This window comes from Dermacentor variabilis, unplaced genomic scaffold (genome assembly GCF_050947875.1).
Source record: "Dermacentor variabilis isolate Ectoservices unplaced genomic scaffold, ASM5094787v1 scaffold_12, whole genome shotgun sequence".
Taxonomy (NCBI): Eukaryota; Metazoa; Arthropoda; class Arachnida; order Ixodida; family Ixodidae; genus Dermacentor; species Dermacentor variabilis.
In genome coordinates, this window is record NW_027460280.1 from 37,897,247 (window position 1) to 37,919,241 (window position 21,995).

Consider the following 21,995-nt stretch of genomic DNA (forward strand, 5'->3'; position numbering starts at 1 on the left):
TTTTTATTAAAAAGCGGCAAAAATCGAAAATTTTCAGAAAACGTAACTATCAAGTTTAAAACTCTGTAACTTAGCAATGAAAAGTGATATCACAATTATGTGAATGGCATCCTATAGTACATCTAAAGTGAACAAAATTGACGTTTCACATGAATAAAAAAAAAATTTTACAGTATGCAAGTACAGCTTTTGCAGAACCCTTGAACACAACGTAACAAATTCTCGTAAGATATAAAGTGACCTATCGAATTTGTCCGCTTTCAGTGATCTAGTGGGTGCCATTTATAGAACCGCGATACCTGTTCTTGATGCAGAGCTATTCATTTGTAAACTTCGTGCTTCTTTTTCTTTTTTTTTTCAAACTTTCGGTTTTTTGATAATGTTAACAAAATTGAGGCCCTAAATTGAAATTCCGCTTCCAACAGTCACTAGGATTTAACTGTCTCTCTGAAATGCAACAAATTTCATTAAAATCGGTCCAGTGGTTATCTCAGAAACACGTTTTTGCGTTTTACATGTATTTGAATAGGCCGCGTCGGGGTTGGGCCCGAGCTAAATCTTCCTGTTCACGGAGCCCGGTATTGGCTCGCAGCTGCGGGCGCCGCTTCACCATCTGCCGATCCGATAAACGGAGGTTTGCTCGCGGGCCGGGTTTACGCGCCCGTCAGCTTAGCAGGAAGTGCTGCTTTCCGGGAAGCTCGGTATTTCGTCGTGACTTGTGACTTCCGTTTTCGAGGCCAGCGTTCGCATAATAGTGAATGGGGAGCGTCCGTCTTTTCGTTGGAAATCGCACGCTCGGTGTAACTAACCAGAAGACTACCAGCGTTGTGCTAGGTAAAGGGAAGCGAAGCGACGGCCCGAAAATACATAATCGGCGAATCATTTTCCCTTAAGCTGACGTGAGCTTGGCAAGCAACACAGAGACAAAATGAAACTGAAATGTGCAGAACAGTAGAGCAACGTTTTGTGTAACGTCGTCGTGTTTTGACGAACTGTGCTCACGGCGACGGGAAAAAACGTGCGTCACGAGCGTCTCGAGTTTTCTCAACAAGTTACGATGGCGGCCGTTCCCTCTCCATGTGCGCGCCTCCATGTACCGGAACTCTTTAGGAGACATCACACTCTTCGTGCACGTTAATGGGTGTGTATCTCTCTTCACCTTTAAGCGTAGTCGATGTACAGTTATGGCTAACGGCTTGACATTAAGTGTGCAAGCTTTGCGGTGATACAATTCAGCTTCGACGCGTGTGTGATGATTTCCGTTTCCCTTCCGTCTAGCCATGACCTTTGAGATTTAGCCTTCATTATCTCCGTTATATTTGCTGCTGAGTTCCAAAGCCATTTCGACCACATATACGTGTACGCTTCCGAATGAGTAAAAAAATAATAATCGGGGATATTCGGGCAATATTTTACTGCTACACATCGTATAGCGAACAGCTGCCCTCTATCTTAACTGGTGTAAAGCCTCGTATGAGGCTTTATTGTCTCGCACACCGTGCGCGGCGCATCGGGTCAGCCGTGCTGCGCACAAGGCGAGGGCCTCCCGTAGGGCGTGTCGGGGCGTGGACAGAAAGCGCCGAATCTGCACCGAGTCAAGCAGGATAATTCGCTGTAATATTGGCCGACTTCTACGCAGGACATGGCAATTCGGCAAGCGCACGGACTGGCCTCGTCGTTCGCTTGCTTTTCGCTTGGACAGCTGAGCCTGTGCTTTGGGACACAGAGGCACTCAAAAAGCATCTTGTCAAAAACAGCACAACAAAAGTTGCTTGGCATGAAGCATTCTCTTCGAGAGTCCCGGTATCGGAGGCCCCTGACGCAAATATCCCATACCAACGGCATACTATTTTACTTTTCTTTTTACTTTTTACTAGCCGTGTAGTGGTTTCTATTTTCATCCTGTGGCTTGGGGGATTTCGTTTGATATATAATTTGTTTTACAAGCTTTTATAACGGAACAGAAAAAAAAATGGGGGGGGGGGCGACCGCAACTGCACTTTAATCGCTTTTGGGGGCGGGTGAAATGCTAATTATTTTTGACGAGTTACTGCAAGACCAGGCTAACTTCATTAACGCTTCCCGGCCAGGCTTTCTATCATCCTTACTGATGCAGGCGCTAGCTGTAAAATGACATTGATGTACCCTTTCACGCCTTTCTCCTTCGTACCTCTTTGTCACGCCGCACGTAAACGACAGAAGTCTGAGCCCCAGTAGTGATAGCCGCTGAGTACCAGGAACCGACCGCATTCTAGGGGGATCACTTTATCGGGATACTGCCTTCAATGCACGTTGCCAAGTCATCGACAAGATGCTCGTCGCTCCAGTGAGGCGTCGCACGGGGCGTCATTTAACGTCTTTAGTCATGGTGTGCACATTTGTGTAAGCGCACACGGCTTGCATCTACCATTTCTGTGCACCGATGGGGCAAGAAAAAAAAAACGCACATATTGAGCTTCGTCTAAATTGAACACTTTCATTTTCTTATGTGGCTCCATTTTACTTCCAAGTGCAATGTATCGCTACGGATCACCACTTTGCTGAAGGTACTAGAACCATGTTTGGCGCGCGGTTCGAAGTGCTACCTTCGTCAGCAATGGCGACGAAGTAATTTTTGTTGTCGTAATACAGGCAGCCAATGATAAACTTGTGCGTGTGCTTTCAGCCGAGGATTCAATTATCTATATGAAGAAACGTAGCATGACTAGCTGCGCAATATATATTTAATCACTCTAATAAGATTCACTAGAAAACTTTGGGTGTGTGGTGCTCTTCAATGAATGTCCCTGACGTCAACTTGGGTCACTGAGTATGTAACTGGAAATGTGCAGCTGTTCATTGAACAACGAACCTCTCCGACACCAAGTTGGGTCACTGGACATGTGCCGTCTTTCATAGTAGCCATTACATACTACATATCTACAATTACCCATGGGCCATAAGATAGATTGCCAATAGCATGAAAGTCTCCGATCATCTCTAAAGGGTGGATGATCCGACAATTTTGCCGCGCCAGGACAACGGCGCGTGCAGAGGAGCCTCGCAGTTTTGGGAGTAAGCGATAAGCTCGCGCTGTGGATAATCTAATGCGACCTGCTGCCTCCTTGTTTGATCGCGGCGCGCAACCTTGCGCCCTGCGGCCGAGCGCGTTTTCCCTTTCGGCGGGCGCGTTCACCTTCGTGCCTGGGAGTTCCTGCTCCGACGACTGGCTTCTCCTCCAGACTCAAGAGACCGTGTCAGGAGGAAACGGAAGCAGGTCACGCGGCATGCGATGCATTTGCGCCACTGCCGCCTATCTGCACGCGGTATACCGTGTTGAGCAATCGGACGCTTACGGGAGATGTGGGCCCGACAGGGGTACCGAGAACGGCTGCTAGAGTGCCGTAGCCTTGTCACAATGTGTGCATTGTCATAACGAAGGCTGTGCTTTGCGTGTTCCGCGTCTTGGACGTCGAGAGTGCGACGTCTGTGATGACGATTCTACTTAGTGTGATTGTAACTCAAGCTGCTGAGAGGAGTGTGGGCGTGAAACCGTTGAGGCGTTCCCACTGCGGAAGTCGTTCGCCAAAGGACAGCGATAAGAAACGTCGGCGGTGCGCCTTCCGCTTTTGGAGCGTGCATTTAAAGCTTCACCGGCGCACTAAGCCTCTTTGCCTTCCAACTCTTCTAGCGTTGCGCACGCGGGTCGTCGGTACGTTGCTGGCAGGTATTCGGTAACCGTGCGGTGCAGTAGCTGTCGCGTTTTCGGTGCTTGCTTCCCGGTTTACTTTGATTGCCGGGCGGCATTTCCCGGTTCTCAGTGGTACTGGCGTCTGTCTTCAGATCGGCCCGTTTTCGGATGGGATCGCTTTCATGTGCTGGAATTGAGCCGCGATTTTGTGGCTCGATTCTACGCCACTCGTATCATCCATCGTTCACGGCCGGCTGATTCCATCGATAACGCGGGTGCATGCAGCGTCGCTCTAACCATTGACGAAGCGCGAAAAGGAATAGCATCGGAGAAGGCGTCGCTACACAATCGCGGTCTTTGTTTTAGGAAGCTCTGCTCGGAATTCCTTTCTAAACGCATGGGAACGAAGCAATCGTTTTTTTTTTTTTTCGGCGATCACACACACGCGCACACACAGTTTTTATTTTGCCAAATTACGTAATTAACTTCTCAAACATTATAGCAGAGCCAAATTGTCAATCAGAAAAATTCTCGATCTATCTTTCTGCTGCTCAATACGTGCTACAGTACGTCTCTTGCACTTCGCTCCTCGAATAGTCGGGACGTGTGTCGAGTGAGCTCTGAACAACACTTTGCAGTGTGGTGCACGTGGTTTAAGTCGTGCATCCGGGACCTCAACGAGGTGCGACGTAATGCTAGTGCACTTGTCTCGCATTTACCCCTAACTCGCCTCTTTAGGCGAATCGCTTTCTGTGCGTCTTTCGTGGTTGATTGAAGGGCGACTTTCGTTAAGTGCCGCAAAGCTTGCCCTCGTGCAACCTTGTTGCGGGCCGCGTCCGTTTCCCGAACGCCAACTTTTCAGCTCTCTGATCCGCGTGTGCTATTGCGCGTCAACTTTGATGTGTCTGAAGGTTTTTAGATGCGGTAGTGCAGCGCACGGCAAGGAAAACGTTTTTTTTTTTTACGTCTTTATTTCTGCGTTCAATAGGCGAAGCCTTGCGGGAATAAGCCCGAATGAACGTTCGCGCTTACGTTCGCTTGTCGTCGATGATTTCTGTGTATTTTCTTTTAATACTTGCCTATTTTTTCTGTAAAAAAAAATATCCCTAAATTCTGCTACTAGAATATTTCGTACCAGCAAAGCCTAAACTCTTTGAAACGGCTTATTCGTGGACGACTAGAGCAAGCCATGCTATGCAATTACTTGGAACATCTGGCGCAGATTGGTACAACACTTTCAGAAGGTGTCCATTTGTTCCCCTTGAAATTCATGGAGGCTCCGATAAGCCGTCTTGGCCGCTTTTCATATATATGCATGCGCGCACACCTCTACGCATTTACTTGATTTGTCTGCACGGGCGCTGCTAGCTGCCGCGTACAGACAATAGTGCGCTTGTTAATCGAACTGTGATGCTGCTTTGGCGCTGGTTTAACATAATCCGCCTGCTAGCCACCGTATATTTTATCCTCTCAAGTTTTAAGCCACGTTTCATGGTTGTCGTTTTCTTTCTTTTCCTCAAACTACGACGTTGGGTTAGTTGGTGCAAAAGGTGCACAACTGTCAGTGTTAGTGGAACGGAAGGTAAACAGAAGAAGATATACGGACAGAAGTTTATCTCTACGAAATATTGGAAAGCTGCCTTCTGAGCCACCTGTCAGCAGCTACTACGCCTGTGCTCTCGCGGCAAATGCGGCACCGTTCCCTGCGAGCCGCCGCCGGGAACAGCGCGATGCTTCCGTAGGCAGCCTGCTTGACCGGATGACCGGCGAAGCGCACCAGAAGACCGGGTAGCACAGCTGGCGGAACTGCTTCGCCGTCGCTTCCGTGCGCCCGACAGACGACAGGAGCACAAAGGAGACGGAACAGGCTCCTCCGGAACCCTGTCTCGCTTTGTTTCCAGCTTCCGAAGCCGCCGGAGCGTTGTGTTCTCCGGTCGGCGAAAGGGAAAACAACGCCCGAAAATACCTGCAGCCCTCCTTTATGAGGAAGTGCCATTTCTGATAGGACGGCTTGCTTGTTTCGTCTTCTGGGAGAGCAGCACGCACGGGCGCTGCGTAGATGACGCTTCCGCCAGGCGGCGGGGACAAACTGGTTTCTGCGACCACTTTCGTCTTCCATTTCCTGCGCTGACCCGAGGCGGGGCCGGTTGCCGCGGCAGGGTTGCGGGAGTCGTTGGCCGGCCAGCGCCCATCGCGAAAGGGGCAGCCCCGAAGGTCGCCCGGCGGGCGGTAAGCGTGTCAGCGTGTGACCGACTTGCGCAACAGCGGTCGCCCGCGGAGTGTGCCTCTGAGACAATAGCCGGCGACGTGTCTGCCGCGCCCACTCGGCTCTGCAGTGGTGTCGGTGCCCGTTCAGGCAGCTCACTTAGGACATGAATGTTGTCTTTTGTTCTGAATGTAGTGCTCTAAAGATGGCTTTACAGCCGCCAGCGTGACTCGACTGGATTGCTCGCAAGCTTTTGTTTCGTAATATTGTGACCACGGCAGAATTTTTGTTGCCACACAACTATTTCTATATCTTGGTAAATGCACTACTTACACGCACAGAAAGCTAAAAATGTAGAGATGACATGCACCGACACAACTATCAACTATTTGTTCTTGCTGAAGGATTCCCCGGGACCCAGGGAAATGGTAGGTATAACAATGCAAGGTTAGAGTGTGTGTTAGCATAACTTTTTCTCCAATTTCCTGGAATCTGTGGAACCATTTGCCTACATATAGTTATGTAGGTCTTGCAGGAATTTCAATCAACCACAGAGTCAAAATATTCTATTTCCATGACAGCATTAACACGTTTTATGATTTTTGAAACCTAAAATCTTGATGAAAACGAACATAAGCTTTTTGCCACGGATAACATCTCACTGGTTCTAGCAGAACCTGCCTTATCGCTCATGCACATGGGGTATATATGCAGTGTTGATTTTCAATGTTTTAACGAAGTTTATTTCAACATTATGTAATATTACGTTCACATATCACCATACTAAGTCTTGCCTTTAATTGAATTGCCAAGAGAGAGAGAATAAACGTTTTTATTAGGTAAATGCAGCTTTGGAGAGGCGTCCTCATTCCAGAATGCCTTGAGCTCGGGCCGCGTCCTGGGCCCTCGCAATCCGCCGTTGCTGATCCTCGAGGTCGGAGCTGGCCAAGGCTCTCTCCCAAAGCTCGTTAGTGGGGTAAGGGTTCGGAGGATTTAATGGTGCTGCTCTGCAACCCCCTACTGTGTGCCTGAGGGACCCGGGCTCTGCGCAGAAGCGGCATTGCGGAGAGAATTTTGTAGGGTGTATGAGGTGATTTCTGGTTGGGTGGGGGAATGTATTAACCTGTAGAACTAGGCTCTTATCCAAAATGAATGCAACTTCACTTACACCACTGTTCTCTTTTGCACTATCTAAAGCAAATTTTCACACATTAAGAATACCGATTTGATTTGGGTGCACATTCAAATCCTTTGATTTAATTCCGGTTTAATTCCAGTTTGGGTGGGGTAATTGGAGATCATCCTGCAGTGGATGATAATGATGATGATGTAACAAAAAGGTATAATGGTTTGCGAAACCATTTCTTGACTTTGTGAACTATATTGCAAACCAGTTCAGTGCAGAATAGATGGTTTTCATTTTTCCGTAGGGAGCTGGAGCCAGACCAGCTTTCCGACCCCCCCCCCCCCCCCCCCCCCCCCCCCCCCCCCCCCCCCCCCCCCCCCCCCCCACACACACACATACAGAAGCTGCTTTAGCTTGCTGTACCAATTTTTGTAAAGATTGCCTATGGCAAATGGCGCAATTCTAACCCTTGATATAAATTACTCGATGAGATGGCCATTTCTTCTACAAGAATCAAAATGTTAAGTGGAAATAATTAACGTAATTGTGCTAATTAGTTTCTTAATTATTTACTTTACGCCACATATTTCAATCTACGAATTATAGCCGCTGAGTTCGGGTGGCGTATCCACGTGGAACAAATTCTCTGGACAGCACTAGTTCAGAGATATTAATTTTCAAAGTGTCCATCGAAATACATTGGTGTTCCAGTTACTTTTGTGCTTCAATGCATAAAACAGCAGTTTCTGAAAAAAGTAACTGGTACACCAGTCAATTTCGTTGGACACATTGGACAGCGGCTATAATTTGTAATCTAAATATGGGGTGTAAAGTAATGAATTAAAATGTTAATTAGCATAATTATTCAGTTGAACATTTAGATTTCTCATAGAAGTAATGGCCACCTCATAGAGTAATTTAAATCGAGGGTTATAATTGTGCTATTTGCCATAAAGAATCTTCATAAAAGTTAGTGCAGCTAAAAACATACCCTGTAATGTACTATATGTAGATATAAACGGATCGTGCTCTGGAAATTTAATGTTTACTCGAAAGTACCTCAAGGATCTGTAATAGGACCAGACTTGTTTAACATTTCTATCACTGATATGGCAGACTGTGTCATATTTAAAACCATAAATTCTGTTTCTGACCAACTTGAGTTGAACATGAATCTAAAATTATTGGCAGAATGGTGTGCTAAGTGGGATATGATTATTAATTGTGAAAGAACAGTACAGATGTGTCTTACTAATAAAAGAAATGAACTGGTGTTTTTGTATAACAAAACGGTAACATGATCAAACAAGTAGAGGAATATAAGTACTTAGGGATTACGATTACGTCCAGGCTTAAATAGACTGTGCACATTGATAATGTATGCTCTTCAGCTCATAAAAAATTAGGCTTCATGAAACACAAATTAAGATATCAAATGAACTAATAAAGAAGGTGTACAAAGCCATAGTAAGACCTTCTCTTGAGTATGAAAATATTATGTAGAACCCCTCGTACAATGGTAGAGAAAAAATTCACATTAGCGGCTCATTTTATATATAGCTGCTATAAACGTCAGGCCTCTCCGTCTGTTATGTTGCAGGAAGTGAAGCTGGAATGCTTAACAGAACGCAGAAGAATTGCTAGAATTACGTTTCTTAGCTGCTTATATTTTTTTGAAAATAGGCATTGATCCCCAAGAATAGATAACTAAACAATCATTTGAAAATCTCGTCATGGACATCAACACTTTATTGAACTTTTGCTCACACGAATGTTTATAAGTATTCATTTTTCCCCAATACAATCACAGATTGGAATGCATTGCCGTATATTCTCTCCTCCTTGCCCCTGATGAGCGATTTGCACCTTCAGAATTGTCTGTGATGTGCTATGTTGTTAATGTTGTGTGTTGCTTCTTTTCTTTTTTATGTTTTTTTCTTATGTGTGCAATATCTCGTTCAGTTTTGTGTAAGTATGCATCATCCATTTTTAGTGTCTTTTTGTCAATACGCATATTTTTGGTCAAGGTCGAGTATTTTTGTTCTTTTTGTATTCTGCCTCACCTGCTTGGACCATATTTGGTCCGCAGTATGTGATAAATGTATATATATCTGAAGGAGAAGAAATCAAACCGAAGGCCCGATTTTTATTAGTCATACAAAGACACCAACAACAGCATAGGGGAAATTGCATGCACTAATTGACCTAATCATCATCAGCTGCAGCCTATTTATGTCTACAGCACGTCGAAGGCCTCTCCCTGCAATCCCCAATTACCTCTGTCCTGTGCCAACCGATTCTAACTTGCACCTGCAAATTTCTGAGTTTCGTCACCCCACCTAGTTTTCTGTCGTCCTTGACTGCGCTTCCCTTCTCTTGGCACCCATTCTGTAACTCTAATGTTCCATCGGTTATCCATCCTATGCATTAGATGGCCAGCCCAGCTCCATTTTTTTCTCCTAATGTCAATTAGAATATCGGCTATCCCCGTTTCCTCGCTGATCCACACCGCTCTCTTCCTGTCTCTTAATGTTACGCTTAACATTTTTCATTCCATCGCTCTTTGTGCGGTGCTTAACCTGTTCTCAAGCTTCTTTGTTAGTCTCCAAGTCTCTGCCCCATATGTCAGCACCAGTAGAATGCAGTGATTGTAAACCTTTCTTTTCAATGATAGTGGTGAGCTCCCAGTCAGGATCTGGCAGTGCCTGCCGTATGCGCTCCAACCAGTTTTTATTCTGTAAATTTCCTCCTCGTGATCAGGGTCCCCTGTGAGTAATTGACCTAGATAAACGTACTCCCTCACAGACTCTAGGGGCTTACTGGCGATCCTGAACTCTTGTTTCCTTGCCAGGCTATTGAACGTTATCTGTCTTCTGCATATTAATCCCACTCTTACACTTTTTCTGTTTAGGGCCTGCGAATACACGCAAAATTGCTGCGCGACTGGCCACTCAAGGCACTTTGCGCGTATTCGCGGGCATCTTTCATGCTCGGAAAAATGCTTTTATGTATGAAATATTCAGCAGCAGAAAGCTGTATCGGGAGTTTTTCATGCTGCTCTACAATTTTCTCATTAACACTTGTCATCTGCTAAGTATAATATATGAGAAGTCAAGTAATTAAGACTAATTATGTAATTAGGCAGAATGCTAGAAATCTCAGTATTCCCAAGTGGCAGCAAACATTACCTTGGTTCTGTCCATTAACTTGGCATTTGCATATTTTTACATCTGGGTGCATTATAGCTGGGACACCCTGTATATTTACATATATTGTGAATGTGCATGGTGTTCACAGTGGAAATAAAAAAAAATGTTTAAGGGAAAAAATATGGATGAGGTAGCCGCCGCTGGTGCTTTATTGTGTTTGTCCTCCTGTTATCAGGATTTGCAGAAATAAAGCGAAAACGTGAATCAACAGCTTGCACGTACGCACCAACAATGATCTAAGCTTTTAGCTGCAATAAAATTTTAAGTGAAAAGGTAGAGGCAACTCAATAGAAACCTCAAATGATGTGGGTAACAGAACACTCTGGTAATGACACTTAAGGGGAGAGGGGAGGCTTCGGCATCGTCTGTAATCGGTGCCTATGCAGTGCAGTACCTTTGAACTTTGTATCCTATGTTGTCATGTGACACTATACATGCTAGCTATTAATTACAGCTTGTAGTTGTATATGTGTGCAAGTGTTTAGAGTAAATACATGATAAAATCGCCACTGTGTGCTAGACAGGACCATATTTTACCCGATTTCGAGCGTAGAAATGTAATGTTACAGAGTTACAGCAAACACCTGTTTTCTAGCTGTAACTTGATATGCTTAGCTGGTATTATTTATTTCGACTTGCATAATTAAAAACATTCTGTGGGCAGGGCAGGTCTTTTAATGTGTTGTATCCTGTGTGTCATTACCTATTAATAGGTTTGTCATAAATTAGTCTAATGAGTTCCTGAAATTGGATATGAACAAGAAGTGAGGGAACCAAGGGACTCGATTTTTATTAATCACATCATAAGAAGCCAACAAACAGGCACTGACAACATGGGGGAAATAACTTGTACTTGCTAATTGAATTAAAAAATTATACATTAATGAAAATGAAAATGGATGAAAAAAATAACTGTCCACAGGTGGGGAACAATCCCACATCTTCGCTTTACGCGTGCAATTCTCAATTGCTAAGTGCACTGCACACGTAATGCAAAGACGTGGGATCGTTCCCTACCTTCGGACAGTTGTTTTCGCATACATTTTCATTTCCATTAATTTATAATTTCTTTAATTCAGTTAGTAAATATAAGCAATTTTTCCTATGTTGTCCTTGGTGTCTTTGTTTGTTGGCTTCTTATGATACGAAATTGGGTATGTACCTCAAACGAAAAAGTCCAGTAAGATTCATTAACTTGATTTTATTTTTTCCTAAGTTAATGGGAATGTAGTGTGCAGGCACTAGTTAAGCAGCTTTGTAGTAAATACGCAAACAAATAAAAGGACAAAATAAACAAAACTAGCACCAGCTGTGACGATTCTTGTTATACTATCATCTTTTTTAGTTTTTTCTTTAATGAGCTGATAACTACTTGTCACCAGGTATTTATATCCAGGTGGAACTCGAAAGCTAAGAATTTTTTGAAACTATAAATTGCTGAACTTTTCCTGAAATTTCGCAAGCGTACCCACTACGCACTGTGAGGATAGGGAGGTCAATCCCATCGCTCGTAATCAGTTGTCAAGATTGGAGTCGGGCATGAACTAGAAGGTAGCTGACCCATGCCGTCGTCCAACTTATCCACGCTGAGGATGTTGTTGAAGGGAAGGACTGCTTCTCATCGAGAACGAGGAATGTGGGTTTATTTACAGTATCTACATAAGGACGTTGCAGTTCATCAGTCTAGCATGACTGCGAGAGAAAGTACACTGAGCAGCCGCACAACAGCGGTTTATAAACACTGGGTCCTCCCTCGATCCCAAGGTGAGGGAAACGTTCGACCAGTCATCGTAAACAAGTCGCCTCTCAGCACGAGGGATTACACACACACACTTCAGCACAGATTCATGGTCCTCAACGGACGTCAGACGGACTTCGTAGAACTCGGGGCTTACGTCAGGAAAGGTGCCTTTTATTCCCCGAGCTGACCCCCGCAGGGCGGCCGCCGGTTGACCGTTGTCTTGTGTCTTGAACGGCGCGTGGGAAGGGGCCTCGAACTACGTTCCCTCGGGGACTCCCCCGCTCGCGGCAGATCGGGTAGGCGGTGTCGTGTTCTGGTACAAAGCCTGCTTCGTCGAACTCATCTCGGCTCCTGCGACAGAGAGTCGAGGACGCGCGTATTGTCCTCCGGACCCAGTCGACTTAGTGACGCCGTGGCTAGAGGGTTGCGGCGGCCTTCCAGGAAAAGTTTGACGCCGCTGTCGCAACTGGCCGGCAAAACTTGCACCTCAGCAGGCCGTTCTTAACAATGGTGAATACAATGCTACACGCTATTTTTGAAGAAATGAAAATTCAGATTTTTAATATGCAACATAGTACCCATAAAACAATAAAAACAGATAGCGTAATCATCTTGGGTGAGGGCAAAAACAACTAAAAGAATATCATTACAAATTTTACCTCATGATCTCGGGAAAGGACACAATCCTTGTTGACATTGACAAAGAAAGATGTAGACCGACCAGATATAACTTTTTAAGAACAACTCATTTCGTCTGCCATGCGGAAGCGTTGTTCCATGAAAACCATGAAATGTCTTGTTTTTAACAAGTTTTATATGGTCGGTGTAAGTCTCTATGTTTCATCCCGACCAAATGGGCTTCCAACAAATTCTCGATCACATGCTGATATTAAGTGAGTGCACTTAAGTACTGCCTCTTAGGCAAAACGTGATGTTGCTTCAATTCCATAAACGAAAAGCATGATATGACTATCTTACTATGTACCCATGACTAAATAAAAAAAGTCCTGCTCATAATCTTGCTTCATTAGTGGTCCACGCATCCCACCATGAATTCTATGCTGTTGCACTTGCATTGCTAGAGCAACAGCAGTACCACACTCCCGTCAGGTGCTGTGTGCACAATTGTGTGCACCATGATAGTGCATCAAAAGCAAAAGCACTAATAAAAATTACTTTTTGAAATGAAACAGGTGTCTGAATACAAGTACCTTGGCTTCATTTTCACACCTAAAATGTTATGGTCAAGGCATACTGATACACTTGTAATAAAGCAATAAAGAAAATTGTACATTGTGAAAAAGCTCCATGTGAAACAAAATTGCTGTCATATAAATCGCTCATCGGACCCATTCTCTAACATGGTTGCCCCATCTGGAACCCTTATAAAGTACCTGACATTAACGCTCTCAAATCAGTTGAAAAGAAAGCAATCTATTTCATGTACCGCCGTTATGAGTGGAACTTCTCACCCTCATCTCGCCTTGTTGCACAAGGTCTACAACCTCTGTCGGAGCGGCGTGATTGTGAATGCCTTAAATTGTTGTATAATCTCATTAACACCCCACGCTACTCATTAAAGAACAACTATCTGTCTCCTGATAAATTGAAACCTACTAGGAATAGCCACAAACATAAGCTTGTACCATTTCAACCGTGTACTAACCTATTTAAGCATAGCTTCTTTCCTCGTACAATTGAAAAATGGGACTTGCACCAGGTGAAACTAGGTCACTACCTTTAGAGGAATTTTTGTATGAGTTAACTTGATACATGCTGTGTTTATTATTACTCATTGTATCATTTATTTTGGAATTATCATGATTCCTACAATGTTGAAGCTGATTTGTGCAGGAAAATCTTTTTTTTTTTTTTTTTGTTATATGCAATGTACAAACCCACTCCTGCGATAGCCCAATTGGGCTGCAGTATGTATAAATAAATAAGATAAAATATGAAACACTTCTTATTGGACTTCTACACTAAGTTTCAATAATGTGTGCAGTATTTCACTAAAACATATTGGAAAGTAGATTTCTGGGTGTTGGCGCCCGGAGTACATCATCATGTAGCGGGTTCAGTCCTTTTATTGTTTTTCACAATGTTTTACATTGGGCATATTTTTCGAGTGGGTGGATGGGTAGTTTCCAAGTGTGCTAGGCATGAAAATGTTGAAGTTCTCTCATCTGGCGTTTGTATGGAAATGTTGCATAGTCCACATTCTGCAAACTTCGTAAATCTCACTGATATATTGAAAATTCCTAATCTGTTGTACAGCAGCATAGTATTCATGATTCTTAAAGGGGTACTGAACTTATGTTATTTAACTACTTTTTTGGAATAAATGAAGGTCCTAGACTATCAGTGTCATTAATAATTTAATATAATAGCTCTTCTATAGCTAGTTTCGGTTTCATTTCTAGGAGTATACTGTGTCGTCACGTCATGACACAGTATGTTGGGAGCAGGATATTGTGACATTTTAATGCGCGCTTCGGCTTGCCTTGTCATGTTCTGTGCTGCTACATCAGCCCTCACGAGTAGCAGCATACGAAGTGACCGAGCAAGCGAGAGCCAAGTGTCAAAACATTCCAATGTCCTGCTCCTAAGTGACCGCATACTGTGTTGTGATGTCACAACACAGCATCCTCAGAGTAAATGAAACCTACACTGTCCATAGAAAAGCTATTAAAACATTTACTGTGCTCTAAAGTTGGTCACAATATTTTTCTAGGCTATAGAGGTCTAGGACATTCATTTAACACAAAAAGAATTAATAGCAAAAAATATTATGTTCTGTACCCCTTTAACATTAAAAAATATAAAGGTCGTGAGACTAAGGTTTCTATGGACAGGATTAATTGGCACCTGAAGGTGGTGTACCAGAGTGCTGCAGGCTAGCAGTACTATGCATGCCATGTAATAATTTTTTTTTTTTACTTTCAAAATCTTTTTAACTACTTTAAGTGGGGCTATTACTTGTGGGCTCCAAGGAGGTCTGCCCCCATAGAAATTGTAGCAACATATTTGGCCTTTTGAGGTGACTGTTATATTTTCAACACATTGTAATGGTTACTGCTCCTTTTGTTAGCTTGCCTCATTCCATTCCACGAGTGCCGCTTTCTTCTGCTCAGCATATTTTCTCAGCAGTGTAGTTTTTTGTTTTAATGCTGGTTTTTTAATAGCCTGTGTTAACGGCCAAACCACAATGTTGCAACATAATGGACGGTTTTTTGGGAGCTCTTGAAAATAACTTCTGCCATGAAGCCCAGCTAGCATGGCTGAGTTTGGAACCGGAAGCATCTCTGCCTTATGTGCAGTTTTTGGCATATTTGACCCGGCTCACACATTCAAACCAGGTCATAACAGACCGCAAGTGGAGCAGGCTGACGGGAACGAAAGCTGGTTTGTTTAGCCTAATGCATTTCTTTGCTTTATGTCGTCCAAAATGCTTGAACCATTTTGACTGATCTGCTAACCGGGTACTTTTTGTTTGGGCTTTTCAAAATATTGGTTCGAGTTCAGTTCAGGCCATAATTTCGGTTTGGGTAGTTTTTAATTCAGGTTAAGTTCCACAACTTGATTTAAAGATATGTAAACCGGGCTTCCATTTGGTTTCCTGGATGAGTTAAATGTTCGCAAACAGCACCAAATGTGCAGTGATTGTTAGTGATCATTTGGAGCAGTCATATAACATTGGAGCAGCAGTACAGAGTAGGTAAAATGATAGACATTGGCATAATTTAACATTTATAGGAAATGTTGCAGAACTGTCACTTTTCTGAGATCTTTGTTTCATAAAGGATATATAACTCAGGTACATTAAAGTTTAGCATGCAGCCTTATGCTATGTAATTATAAAGATGTGCTGCATGATACGCACATAATATATCCCTGCTCAAAAGAAATAGCTTCCCAAGAAATAGACTGGCATTTGTCCTGTGCATCTTGCTGTGTCCTGCCTAAAATTTCACCATAAACCGTGTTTCATAAGTTTCCCACCATAGTAACTTGGTGACTGCAGCATTGACATTCTGGTAGGAGTGAAATGCCACAATGCTTCTGTACTTAGGCTTATGTGCACATTAAACAACTCAATTGTTAGAGAATACTCGGAGTCATTGACCTAAGCACTTCTCATAGCCCAGCTGTTGCTGTGAGAGGGTAACCTTCACCAATAAAAAAAAATTGCTCGAATTCATGTACATAATTTGTTGTTTGAATAAATACTGCAACACGAGGTGATTGTTGAACATCTCTTAGAGCAGTCAGTATTTGCTCCAATAACTGTGCTACAAAAGGTGAATAGTGACTCATTGTTATGGGTGGATCAAGATGATGACATTCTCGGATTGAAATGTGTGAAAAGCAGTATCTGGATTTGTCATTGTAGCAAGTGTGTTGTCAGATTTTGCATCTTCATCACAGGATAGGCAATTCTCAAAGCATGAGATGTGTGTATATGTGCTGGGGTGCTATAACGTAAAACTATTCCAATTCTGCAATCAGCTTGCCGTGATTGGTCATAAAGCTTTTGGGCCACACCACTTCACCTGTCTGTCAAGCGACACCACGAAAACCGCGATAGCTCCCCATCTGATATGACGTGTATATACTGATTATGCATGATTTGACTGAACAAAATTAAAATAGTTATTTCTGATTTGACGCCTTTTCGCCATTAGCCCTCGGCTATTGGTCAAAAGGTTTTGGGCTTCACCCACTTCACCTGCCTGTCACGTGACGTCACAAAACTGCGAAAACTCACCGCATCAAAGTGACGTGTACGTGTTAAAGACGCATTAATATGCCAAACAAAACTGGATTATTTTCTGAATAGCTGCAGGTTGCCCCGATCCGAAAGGAATAAAAGATGGCTGCCGGCCATCGCTCAGACACTGACTACTCGCACCTGCTGCATAGCATGGGTTTATTTGTGTATAATAAAACTTTTTGCATGGATGTGTAACGTTTTCGAGCACTTTTGGCACGTTTACGTCCTCAATCTGCCAACTCTTCTTTGCTGAGCATCCGTTTTAACGTAATTCTTAAGCTTCCGTTTCATGCCGCTGTGATTTTCGACCAGCCACCGCAAGCTAAGTAACGGAAAGCGGAACAGTCGCAGATGCCGGCTCCATCAAATCCCTCTCCACTTGAGCGTGCTCCTCGCCTTCTGGCAGCAAATTACAAACAAAAAAACCGCTCAATGTAGGCAATGTTATTCGTTCTCAAAGCAAAGTGACCTCTTATAAACTAAGAGAGCGTCTGATTGGGCTGTTGAGCCAACGCTGCGTGCCACCGCCCGATGCTTGCGTCGGCGGTTATGGAAATTTGACGTCAGGAGGTTGTAACAAAAACATATTGGAATAGTTTTACGTTATAGGGCCCCTGGATACTAAAAAAGACATTAAGGCATATAGATTGGTGCATTTCACTTCTACAATACCAAATATGTCAATTTCGCAGTGAATAGCAGTTTAATAAGCCACAGATGACTTCAAAAGTGAGAAAAGGGAGACAGCAACACCGATACAACATTCCTGTAACAGCTCCTTGTGATGTTACGGATTCTGAAAGCATCTGCCCACAACTGGTTAATTGTTAATAAATAAAGCATACATTTATATGACAGTTTGTGTCACAATTTTAATCGGCCTGTTTAACTCTAACACCCCGACGAATCCCGGCCACGGCGGCCGCATTTCGATGGGGGCGAAATGCGAAAACACCCGTGTGCTTAGATTTAGGTGCACGTTAAAGAACCCCAGGTGGTCAAAATTTCCGGAGTCCTCCACTACGGCGTGCCTCATAATCAGAAGGTGGTTTTGGCACGTAAAACCCCAAATATCATATCATCATCATCTAACACCCCGAGGAGATAGTGTTGTAAGTCTACTTCATGAATGAACTATGTGCCAACATGTGCCATGAAGACAAAATATAATGTATTCTTGAAGAAACAGAAGCTTAGTGTTTCCTGGCTATCTTTTTTTTTTCACCTTCTAGGGGCAGCGTGAAAGTGATGAAGGAATACATTCATCTGGTAGCCTAACCAGCAGCTGTGGCTCACAGGAAAATGCAGCCAGCAATGGTTCAGATTCAAGCAAGAAGTCATCTGCTGAGGTGTGTAGCTTTAATTCCTTGATTGCTTAATATTGTCTCTAAGTGAATGTTTTTTATAGCTTGGTTAGGTTGTTTCCTGTGTAGTAGGTTGTACAGTCTCTGTGAAACATTTTTCTTGCCTGTAATAGTTTGCTTGGCAAGCCAATGCATTTAGCAATGAGGCCAATTTGCCAATGCAGGAATTAGTGTGTGTGAGCTCAAGTGTGCAACCACACACAAACAGATTCGTGATTAGAAATAAATGCTGTGTTGTCAATTATTTTGAGAGCTTTTTTGTCAATTGTGCCCAGGATGAGTTCTGAAATATAAATTTTCAGTGTTTCTCTGATGTTGAGGGCTTCATATAAGCAGGTGAATCTGTTGTTCTATAATAAATTGTCACTTTCATAATGCAAGTGTAATTACTGAAATCAGTAATCTTTGCTATACCCTTAAGGGGCGCTGAAACACTTTTTGAATGTGGTAAAAAAAAGTTGATCTGTTAATGAGGCTCCCGTGAATATGTGAGCCAGATATTATTGCACTGCATTCAGCACGAAATTTAGAATCTCACGTCAAAAGCAGTGTACAGTTGCTTGTTGTCGTATCTGCAATGTTGTCATCAAAATAAGTTGGCCCACCAATGCTACTGGCTGATTTCGTGATCGTAAGAACATTCTCAGTAATACGTAAATGCTAATTTTGAGATGTTTGCAATCTCAAAAAGACAGAAAAATAATTTCACCTTTGCACTGTGTGTAGCTGCATCTGCTATGCATAGCCTCCGAATATGGCAGCAGCGTGATGCGTAGTGAAGTCTATTGCGTCCGTCATGGGTTGCTGCGACGAGCCCTCAACATTCAGCCTTTAGTCTGGGCTTTGCCCTCTTGTGTTCTCCACTGTGTCGCTTCCAGCACACTAGTGGAGACAGAAGGAGAAAGAAAGCCAGGTATTAGTGCAATAACTCCACTTATAAGTGGAGTATATATAGCTTAATTATAGCTATAAAGATTCGAAAAATTTTTGTGCCACGGGATTCATGGGACGACATTCTTATATTCGAAACTATGACGTCGAAAGACTGAAGAAGCTGTAAAAAATGGACACAGCCTGAAATCAATGAGAAAGAAACTTGCCATAGGACAAACCAAGATGTATGCACTGAAAGATAAGCAGGGTAATATTATCAGCAATCTCGAAGATATAGTAAAAGAAGCGGAAGAATTCTATACTGACCTGTACAATACACAGAGGAGCCAGGATACCTCCATTAGAAACAGTAATGGACAGGGGACAGAAACTCCTCCTATAACTAGTGATGAGGTCAGAAGGGCCTTGCAAAACATGAAACGAGGAAGAGCGACAGGAGAGCGGCAGGAGAAGATGGAATAACAGTCGATTTAATCAAAGATCGAGGAGACATAATGCTGGGAAAGCTGGCAGCTCTTTATACGAAGTGTCTGTCGACTGCAAGAGTCCCAGAAAACTGGAAGAAAGCAAAGATTATACTAATCCACAAAGAGGGAGACATAAAGGAATTGAAAAATTATAGGCCCATTAGCTTACTTCCAGTATTATATAAAATATTTACCAAAATAATCTCCAATAGAATAAGGGCAACATACGGAACAGGCTGGCTTCAGGAAGGGATACTCTACAATGGATTACATCCATGTCATTAATCAGGTTATCGAGAAATCCACAGAGTACAATAAGCCTCTCTATATGGCTTTCATAGATTACGAAAAAGCATTTGATTCAGTAGAGATACCAGCATTCATAAAGGCATTGCGTAATCAAGGAGTACAGAATGCTTATGTAAATACCTTGGAAAATATCTACAGAAATTCTACAGCTACCTTAATTCTACACAAGAAAAGTAGGAAGATACCGATAAAGAAAGTGATCGGACAGGGAGAGACAATCTCTCCAATGCTATTCACTGCGTGCTTGGAAGAAGTATTCAAGCTATTAAACTGGGAAGGCTTAGGAGTTAGGATCAACGGCAAATATCTCAGCAACCTTCAGTTTGCTGATGACATTGTTCTATTCAGCAACAATGCAGACGAGTTACAACAAATGATTTACGACCTTAACAGAGAGATTGCAAGAGTGGTGTTCAAGATGTCGAATATGCAGAAGACAAAGGTAATGATGAATAACTGGGCAAAGGAACGAGAGTTCAGGATCGCCAGTCAGCCTCTAGAGTCTGTACGGAGTATGTTTACCTAGGTCAATTAATCACAGGGAACCCTGATCATGAGAAGGAGATTCATAGAAGAATAAGAAGTGGTTGGATCGCATACGGCAGACATTGTCAGCTCCAGACTAGAAGCTTACCATTATCATTGAAAAGGAAAATGTACAATCAGTGCATTTTACCAGTGCTGACATATGGGCAGAGACTTGGAGACTGACAAAGAAGGTTGAGAACAAGTTAAGAACCGCGCACAGAGCGATGGAACAAAGATTGCTAGGCATAACGTTAAGAGACAGAAAGAGCGGTTTGGATCAGAGAGCAATCGGATATAGACAATATTCTAATTGACATCAAGAGAAAAAGTGGAGCTGAACAGGTCATGTAACACGCTGGTTAGATAACCGTTGGACTATTAGGGTTACAAAATGGGTACCAAGAGAAGGGAGATGCAGTAAAGGACGGCAGAAGACTAGGTGGAGCGATGAAATTATGAAATTCGCTAGTGCTAGTTGGAATCGGTTGGCGCAGGACAGGGGTGATTGGCCTTCGTCCTTCAGTGGACATAAAACAAGCTATGATGGTGATGATGTTGCTGCTGATGATGATAATGCTTACCTAGTGAGGCCATTGTATGATTAGGTAGTGTTTCAGGGCCCCTTTAAATATGTAAAAAGGGCAGCACCTATTTCCAGAAATTTTGTGGGTCTTAAATACCACAAGGGTAAAACAGCACCATGTGTCTTCCTATCCTGTCTCCATCTTTTGCACTGTGCTTGTGTTACATAAAATACCACAACGGGAGAGAGACCGAGAGTGCAAATGGCAATGTTTAATTACTTTAAAACATGAGATTAACATCTTTGCTTACAGTATATTTTCAGAGGTCAATAGAACATTTATTTTTATAATTCTGTTTGTGATAATTTTTCATTATGAGTAGCAAAGACCGTACAGGTGCACGTTGAATGTGCTTACAAGGCATGGACACTTGCTGCTGCAGTAGACTAGAGCACCATGGCAGATAACAGATAGGTAGCATTACAATTTGCTGCTTGCATTCAGCAATAGCTGTGCAGTGTGATGTTCAATGCCATGTCTATGTTCTCCCACTGATTCACTGCTGTGGGGCTTCATCTGTTTCACATGCTCAGTGGGTAGGGTTCCATCGTGTTTCCTAGTGGAGCAGTTAGTAACTTTATTTGCTGCCCTAATGCAACTCGTTTGCAAGTTTAGCGCTTACAAGTAGTGAAGCAAGATGCTTAGAAAAGTGCAATGGAAAGGGAAGGTGAGCGGAAGGAGAGAGCGTTGCGAGATACTATAGTCTGTTTCATACTTAGCTGTCAACACTGTGGAAGCTACACAAGTAGTACTGTCATAGACGTCTCCCTTTGTCCATTTTTCAGTTCAGTTGTTATTGGTCTTTGGCACTTTCTACGGAACATAACTACATATATTGCAACTACACGCTGTGGTTGGGTTAAGTTATGCAGTATTTCTGCACTTTTGTGCTTCCAGTAAGCAACAAACTGTGTTTTGGTCTTGAGCGCATGCGTTGTCCTATGATCGCTGGTTGTATAAATCTCTTTGCTCTTTCAGTGGTAAATAGGTTCAGGTCTATGACACCTCCCAGGTAATGATTACGTCATATTTTGTGACATATAAGTAGGATACATAATGTTTCATTGAACTACAAGGCACATACCTACATCTTGCTTTCATATGGGTCACACAACTTTTCGAT

General features: G+C 43.1%; 1 protein-coding gene across 4 annotated transcripts in view; it reads left to right on the forward strand.

Annotated features, from left to right (window-relative positions):
• Positions 1-21,995, forward strand: part of LOC142565909 (M-phase inducer phosphatase 1-B-like) — a gene marked incomplete in the record, with an annotated part of 181,791 nt that overhangs the window by 69,490 nt on the left and 90,306 nt on the right. For 3 of the 4 annotated variants that reach the window (XM_075676502.1, XM_075676501.1, XM_075676503.1), the window contains 1 exon segment: positions 17,959-18,075. In XM_075676502.1, coding sequence (XP_075532617.1) covers positions 17,959-18,075 — 117 coding nt within the window. 4 annotated transcript variants of the gene reach the window in all.